The 8722-nt window shown below is 40.0% G+C and overlaps 1 protein-coding gene and 1 long non-coding RNA gene across 2 annotated transcripts; both read left to right on the top strand.

The window, feature by feature from the left end:
* The first annotated feature begins 941 nt into the window (after window positions 1-941).
* On the top strand, window positions 942-2808 carry LOC119742001. Its single transcript, XR_005272797.1, has 3 exons — window positions 942-1254; window positions 2113-2349; window positions 2734-2808. It is a non-coding gene; the product is annotated as an uncharacterized LOC119742001 (long non-coding RNA).
* A 135-nt stretch (window positions 2809-2943) lies between these two features.
* LOC119741259 (fibroblast growth factor receptor 1-like) lies at window positions 2944-8480 on the top strand. The gene is made up of 8 exons (XM_038217011.1): window positions 2944-2977; window positions 3067-3199; window positions 3683-3756; window positions 4299-4547; window positions 6525-6635; window positions 6876-7063; window positions 8018-8140; window positions 8346-8480. Exons 1-8 carry the CDS (start codon window positions 2944-2946, stop codon window positions 8478-8480), a joined length of 1047 nt encoding a protein of 348 aa, XP_038072939.1.
* The last annotated feature ends 242 nt before the right edge of the window (window positions 8481-8722 follow it).

Below are 8722 nucleotides of genomic sequence, written 5' to 3'. Positions count from 1 at the left end.
CCTAACCAGCCTACATGTTTATAGAACACTTTCGCCAAAGTACAAATCCAAAATGTCAGACAGTATGTCGTTCCAGTCGCAGTAGTATCTTGCTCAAAAGACTTCCGAGAATTATGTTACAGGGATCAAAACATCAGACTCTCTGTTTTGGGGGGGTATTTTTTTTTCAGTTTGAAAATTATTTATGGTCGTTACAGAGCAGACTTCAATGTTGAAAAGTTTGTACTTGAAATAAGTCAATGTATTTTTCTTTTTACAGCTTCTCCGGTGGTAACATCCCTGAAATTCAGGGACGGAATCATCACTTGTGACGCAGATGCCAATCCACTCAGACACGTTGAGTATTACATCATTCTAAATGGCACCAAGCCTAGCTCACCTACGGGTAAAACCATGCCATTCAATTTCGAGGACAATTACTGCACTGAGGTCAGCTGTAATATCACAAATGCGATTGGAACTGGGTCACGGAAACTTGAAGAAACCGCTTTGCCCAGGTGAGTTTTCGTCGATTGTAATTAAAGAATTCACATGATGCAATTTAGTTGTATCTTTTAATTAAAAACACTCATAATTTATTTCTTCTGAGCATCTGTATGCTTTTGTGATATTCAATTTCCGCACTCTTTTCACATAAATTAATTTGTCCCGGCTGTAACATCTGAGTTGATGAGACATTCATTCTTTTAACATTTACTTCCATAAAACCTCGCCATTGTCATTCTGTGTCAGAAATTTTCTATAAGTAAAACAAAATATGAGTTTGAGATTGGAATTTTCTTTTGAAATTCATTACTTGATCACAATTCTCACTATACATATTCTCGGTTTACATTTCAAAGGTGTTGGTCGCGTATTGCTTTGGACGACAGAAGGTGTAAGAAATGTTAAGATCAAATAATATTAACTTTTTATATGTTTCTGTTCATGCAGCTCCTGCCACCAGTCTCACCATAGCTGTTGATGGTGTAGACAAATTCTCTGGTGCAATAGTGACCGTGACAGAGTATACTGACGTCACACTTTCCTGCAGAGCCCTGGGAGCTATACCACGGGTGTCCATAGACTGGTTTAACGACGGCAATCCTCTTACACCTGACACCGAAACGATTCCACCTGATGGTGAGGCAACAGATACACAGAGTATATGCAGCCCATTCATCCCAACACGACGTGATGATGGGGGCAGGATAGAATGTCGCACAATAGGACCTCAAACTACACAGTCTGAATTCATTTCCCTCAATGTTCTGTGTAAGTTATTTATATTTATATTGTAATTGCTGTATTACTTGGAATAGCGTTCTAAAAAAGTTGATTAATTTGTATATACATACAAATTGTATGAAAGCACATCTTAACGTTTGGTAAACTAATATCACCTACACAAAGACATCTGAATAAGAGCGAATGAAAATCAATTAAATGTAGTGTATGATTCTGAAGATCTGAACAAAAAGCAAATATTGTTTACACTGATGACTTGTCTACAGTTTTGTGATCACGTATGCCGGAAAAAAGAAACAGACGCTCTACTTATAGTCTATTTTTCTGACTCTACTTCAGACGAAAAAGAGCAATTTACTAAAGTCAGGGAGTTGTCAGGTCATCTGGTTTGTATCCGTTCACGTATGTGTAACTGATTGCAAACAAAATGTGCACTAACTAAATTTGGCGGATTAGGGACGATATTCGAAAAACAAAGTCATTTTCCGTCGGTGGTGGGCCAACAATCATGGAAATTAATACACACAATTCCATTTTCTTGAAAATGACATCATACCAGGTGCCATGATTTTACAGGATGCTTGATATTATTATTCCCTTACGGTCTAGAAAGCATTTCATAATAATTTGGAAGATTTTTGATGTTCGCATATGTTGTACATTACCTTCAACCCAGATGTACATACACAAATCCAAAATGTTAGACGGCATGTTGCTTCAATCGCAGTAGTATCTTGCTCAAAGGCTTTCGAGAAATATGTTACAGAGATCAAGACTTCAGGCTCTCTTTTTTGATCAGTGTGAAAATTATTATTGGCCGTGACAGAGAAGGCTTAAGGTTGAGAAGTTTTAATTAGGCTAATAATATATATTTTTCTTTTACAGTTTCTCCGCTGGTAACATCCCTGACATACAGGGACGGAATCATCACTTGTGACGCAGATGCCAATCCACTCAGACACATCGAATATTACATCATTCTAAATGGCACCAAGCCTAACGCGCCTACTGGTAAAACCCTGGGGTTTAATGTTGATGACAATTACTGCACAGAGGTCAGCTGTAATGTCACAAATACGATTGGAACTGGGTCACAGAAACTTGAAGAACCGCTTTGCCCAGGTGACTGAGTTTTCGTCCAATGCAATAAAGAAATCAAATAATTTAACTTGGTGATTTCTTTAAAAAGTCCTTCCACTAAAAAAATAAAATTCATTTATTCTCGAGCGATCCTACTGTCGACGACAAATAAATGCAATTTTCTATTTCAAGTTTTCTGTCACATTAATTTAAACTGTTTATAATTCATCCAGGCCCTATAATATCAGTTGGAACAATTTATTCCATTTTGAACATTTTTTTTTCAATGAAACTCCCGTCAAAACATTCCTGACAATGCCATTCTTTGTCAAGCAATTTAGTGTACGGCGAAAGATTTAGTTTCAGATTGGAATTTCATTGAGGAATCTCATTATCTAATCAAATATCTCGGTTTACATTTCAAAGGTTTTGCTCGTGTATCGCTACCAACAACAGACGGATTAATTCAAAGCACCAGTACCACAGACTCCTCCAGGAAGCAAGGTAAGTTTTGCAACATTGAAAATGAATTAGATTTAATATATTAAGTGCGCCTTTACAACATGATCATTTACCAGATAACCTTACATATATGAAAACCTTGGCTTTGTGGTTTTTTGTTTCAAAAACTTGACGATGCAGTTATCACTTGATAGAGGCCATTCAGAGAGTCCGCAAGATATAACAAAGGATAACATAGGCCAAAATGTACTGATTGATTACGAAAACTGACATAATAAAGCTCATGTTGTCTTACAGCTTCCTATCCTGTAGGCATCATTATTGGACTTGTATTGGCAGCCTTTGTCATTGTGGGTGTCGCTTGTGGTATTGCTATTGTCATATGGAGACGTCGTCAGAGACCATTGGAAACCGGCGTACAAGATGGCATGTAAGTCAATGTAAAAGGCTACGTTGAGGCAGAGACTAATATTTTCTGTGAAAGTTTGAAACCCTAAGTTGTGATTTTCCGTTACTAGACGTTTTGAAATAGGCTTCATAACACAGCTTTTAAGGTACATTAATTTTCCTTCAATAAACTTATGTCTATTATCGCACCCAGACAGAAGGATAAAAAGTACCAATCTGACAGTTTTTGTTGTAATTAAGAAAAGCTGTTTTTGGAAAACCCAGCATCAACCTACCGGTTTTAAGCATGAACCAATAACAGTTAACTTGATTAAAGTATAACCATCAGCACCTGTAAGACATTGCGATACTTTGTGTTTATTCACTGAAAAGATCAATAAAACCGGAGAGTGTTCTGGCTGGTTTGGACGCTACAGCCCACAGCGAGTAATAAATAGGGCGTTTTCAAGCTCTACAGTGACAAGGGGGTAGAGACCATTTCTGTTCATCATTATTTTTCTTTCAGAAATGACATTGTATCACAAGGAGCAGACAATCACAACTCGCCACTGCCTGCCAGTGATCACCATCATCCGAACGGTAAGCACCAGAGAGTAGATGCTGTAAAAAAGGACAATAATGAACGAAATTGAGAAAATGGGTAGGAAAAAGTCAAATAATTAATGAAAGGGGTCTGACGGTCCTATCTTACCAAGATCTTCTTCAGAGGCAAATTTAAAAAAGATTGTTGAAATAAAAAAAAAACCACTACACCGATGTATTGTGCCATGACGGTTAGTAAATCATGTACTCTTTTTAACTTCCCTTTTTCTGAATTAATCCTGCGTCTTGGTCAGCTTTGACCTAAATCACTTCCCGGACAGTGTATCAATTTTCGAATATATATTAAGACACTTTCTATGTCAAACGGCTTGGAAGTGACACAATGTCAGATCAAATCATCAGGGTCCGGCTCGAATCCGACAGCGACTTTGGATGGTAAACATGTGTATGGGATAATAACATCGAATTATTGTTAGTATGTTCTGCACTGCACTAGATGAGCATTTTCAAGTTGTACTTGCCAGATGTATGTCTCAAATTCAATTTTAAAATTGAGTAAATCTAAAAATGTGTTTCAGACATTCCACTGCACAAAATTGCCACAGCGGAGGTACGCGAGAGTGTTCCCAATGAAGACAGCGTTGAGCCGGAGGCATCAAACGACGTGGAGTACGGCAATGTAGGAAAGGAACTCTCTTTCTCACGAGATCTTCTGGTGATCGAGAATGAGCTGGGACGAGGGCAGTTCGGCAGAGTGCTTTTGGGAAAGGCACTTGGGATCGAGGAAGTCGGAAAAGAAACGAAGGTTGCCGTTAAAACCGTGAAAGGTTTGTTGTCATTTATAGTAATGTCATTCAACAAATCGGGGCTTTGTGCATTGGAGAGATTTTTTGGATGCATACTGTAAAGTGATTTGTCTTGATGACAATCACAGCAACATATTGATTAAACACCTATTGGTCTTTACTTGATCAAATTTGCTTTTTGTCGCTTAAATTTAAATGGTATCTGTATTGCTTTCCCTATTTGTAAGCACCTTCCGCCCTTCTAACTTACATGCTGCCTACAGCTCTTTCCAACTAGTCCAGAGGGACAGTTTCTTGTGAAAGACACGTGTTTGAGTGTTCATGGTGGAGCTCGAAAGCTTAAAAAACAAGTGCACTAAAAGTCGATCGTTGCATATATTCAGTGGCGTAGCCAAGGGGGGGGGGGGGGCGTGGGGGGGGGGGGGCGACCGCCCCCCATGAAACCTTGTCGCCCCCCAGTCGCCCCACCCCACTGAGATTTTGAGTTTCTAAAAAAATTATCATTGATCTAAATCTAAATAGTCGCGAATAATCCACATGATGACCACTGAGAAACGACCCTTCGACCGGCGACCGCGGACCAGTAAGCTGACAACCGGCGTGACATCGCACATAATGATAATCTAAAATGCGTATTAACACCCACTGCACTGCTCGCTCACACCACGGAACACGTATTATAGACAGGTGGTCCGTGGGTCACACAGTTTCAGTCAGCGATATCACGCGAATCGGCCACGCACAAACTTTTTCCTCCATTCATATAAGCTAAATAATAATAATAGACCAATTAAAAATCCTTGAAATCAGTGGCGTAGCCAGGGGGGGGGGGGCGAATTATCATTGATCTACATGACGCCATGGTCGTCAATCCTGGGGGGACAGGGGGATTGGTCCCCCCCACTTTTTGAAGGGTGGGGGACACAATATCAAATGTCCCCCCCCAGATTTTTGAACTCGTGTCTCATTTACAGGGCCCTATTATGTACTACAATGTATCTTTTGCTTAGAAAATATTGGTTAAAGTGGTCAGAAATTGCCTCAGATAGCACCACAGAGCATTTAGAATCCAAATTTTTGGAGGCCCTTAAGAGGGCCCCGAACCCCACGCCTATAGCTCAGAATTCTGGTAGCTGATTCAATGGCTCCAACCTCAAAAACAATGTTCACAAAATTTTCGTATACCTTTAGCTGAGAAAACCTCGAAAATTATGTTTAAATTATTTTTTTTTGTGCTAAGATAATTATTGGTTAAAGTGGTAAGAAATTGCCTCAGATCACACCACAGAGCATCGAGAATCCATTTTTTTTCGGGGCCCTTAAGCGGGCCTCGAACCCCACGCCTATAGCTCAGAATACCGATAGCTGATTCAATGACTTCAACCTCGAAAACGATGTTCAAATAATTATCTTTTGCTAAGAAAATATTAGTTAAAGCATGGAGGAAAGTGGTAAGAAATTGCTTCAGATCACACCACAGAACATCTAGAATCCATTTTTGTTCGGGCCCCGAACCCCCACGCCGTAAGGGCTTCGCGCTTCGCGCCCCCCCCCACTTTTGAGAAGCGATTGACGCCCCTACATGACGCCCCCCATGAAATGTTCCAGCCCCCCCAGCGCCCCCCCCCCACTGAAAAATTCCTGGCTACGCCACTGCATATATTTTATAACCAACAATGTGGATTATCGCAAAGAGTGTCTTGTCTTCATTGACATACTGCTAGTCTATGGTATGAACCGGTATAACCCGGTAGCATGAGTAGGCTGTGTCTTTCCACTGGATCTTCCAGACCTTTGATTGTGTTTGGCTTTGGCCCCTTGGTCCCTGTCATTGGTAAATCGACCCAAAATAGGCCCCTTCTCGACGAAAGGATTCATGTGACGTGAGGCCAAGGCTTCAAGTGGTTGGGACATTCAAGGCTTTCATGTGATGAAGCGGCGATCTGGAAACTTCTCGTTTCTAGGCTTTTAATAACTGTCTAATCGATTTATATACAGAGGGCGCCGACAGACACGCCAAGAAAGAGCTTGTGGCCGAGTTGCAGGTGATGAACACAGTTGGCTCTCATCCAAACGTGGTCAAGCTGCTGGGATATTGTATAGAAAAAGGTATATGAAAAATTTCACCGAAAAGTCCGATTCCATTCTGACTAAATCTGTGGCAGAAGATCATTACAGGCTGACATTTTCACCTCCAGTTTCCATTTGGGTGTTCCCTTTTCCGAGTATTGGAGGGATTACCAATAAGTCTTGTGACCCTGGGCTGGTGATTTGGAAGAGATAAAGAGTACAGCCACCTACACAAAATGAGTTGTGACCGACTTGAGCCACTTATGTGATTTATTCTAGATCCCGTGTACGTGATCGTTGAGTACCTTGCTAAGGGTGACCTGAAGAGTGTTCTGATGGAGTATCGAGACAAGGACCCAGGGACAGGTTACTCCAACCTACCTGGCTTGAGCAAATCACTGTCTAGGACATTGGTCAAGTTTGCATGGGATGTGGCAAATGGAATGGCTTATATATCCTCACTAAAGGTAAAACAAATCAATATATCGATTATTGGTACACATGGTCATTGAAATATCGATTATCAGTATGCCACGGTCACTGCGCACGTGAAATCCAATGCCACACCAATCACGGATGTGATAGTCAAATCAGAAGTCACTACTATACTGGGCGGCACATTATGTGAATCGATCTATTTTTTCTCTACTACGCTTATAGAACCGGTGCACTCGTTAATTATGCTGATCTTGGGTGCATCCAAATTTCGGTGTTGGCAACTGCGTTTATTCTAAGAGGCATAGAGGAGCAACATCCTATCCGTCTATGACCAATGGGTTCTTCGTCGGGCACGATTAGTTATAAGTTTGGAAAGCTTGTATATTAGGTCAAGTATTTCATCTACCACAAAATTCAGGTGGTGGGCTGCGTTACAACTGATAATGTAATAACCAACCGATAATGTAACAACAATTGACCGATACTGGATCACTAACCAATAAAGTTACAAAAAAATGACTAATAATGTAGTAGAAAGTGCTATTCTAATTAACAGTCCATTGTTGTGACATTATCAGTCCTAACCGATAATGTAACAAAAATGTACTGATAGTGTAGTAACATTTACACTGTCGGTCAATTTTTGTTACATTATCGGTTACTAGTGAAACAGTATCAGTCAATTGTTGTTACATTATCGGTTGTAACAGCTTGTCAGGGTAAAAGGCCAAGCGTTCCTGTGCTCGTTACTGGGAGTAAATTCCACCAAAGTCGGTGAGATGGGTAACATAAGTAACAAAACATTGTCAGTCACTCAATGAGATAGAAAGTAAGATGACACAAGACCATCAAGAATGATCTTTTTGAGATCAGAGACAATCTTACTTTCTGCATTTGCTTCTTAGTTTGTTTTACACCAAGCTGCTTGTTGGTATAATGAGTGGATTTATTTAGATTTTCCGTTGCATTATTATTTTTTTCAGTATGTGCATCGTGACCTTGCCGCTCGTAACGTGCTGGTGGGAGAAGATATGGTGTGCAAAGTGTCTGATTTTGGACTGGCCCGTGACGTTATGAACACCCGCATCTACCATCGAGAATCACAGGTACCATATGAATACAGGTTCAGCAATATCTATATAGATCCGTCCAAACGAGACATCATCAAACTTGCACACTGTATACATCTATTTGATACGAGCCGCACAATTGTCAAACGACAGCATTGCGAGATCACAGTTTTAGCTTAAAACAGTTCCAACATAGAACTTGAAAATTGAAAACATTCACAATAGACTTACCTGTCCGCAGGGTCCTCTTCCAATGCGTTGGATGGCGTTGGAATCCATTTTTGATGACGTGTACACAACAAAGAGTGATGTATGGTCTTTCGGGATCCTGCTGTGGGAGATTGTGACACTTGGTAAGTACAAGACTGTAACATAAATTCGTATTTAATTCTAATTTAATTTTATCAATTTATTAGACATGTATTTTGCACTCTCTGAAAAAACAAACAAAGTCAGATGACATAAAGTACACTACAGTAATATTAAAGTAAGGACAAATTATGAAGGCAATTATAAAATAATACTTAACAACTAATTTGTTAAATCAAGGTTAATAATTAAGGAGCATATACCTGTTCACTTCAGCCAAGGTTTGTAGGTGGAACAGCCTGAACAAAT

Source organism: Patiria miniata, unplaced genomic scaffold (assembly GCF_015706575.1).
Source record: "Patiria miniata isolate m_02_andy unplaced genomic scaffold, ASM1570657v1 HiC_scaffold_5, whole genome shotgun sequence".
Taxonomy (NCBI): domain Eukaryota; kingdom Metazoa; phylum Echinodermata; class Asteroidea; order Valvatida; family Asterinidae; genus Patiria; species Patiria miniata.
This window is presented reverse-complemented; position numbering and strand designations above follow the sequence as displayed.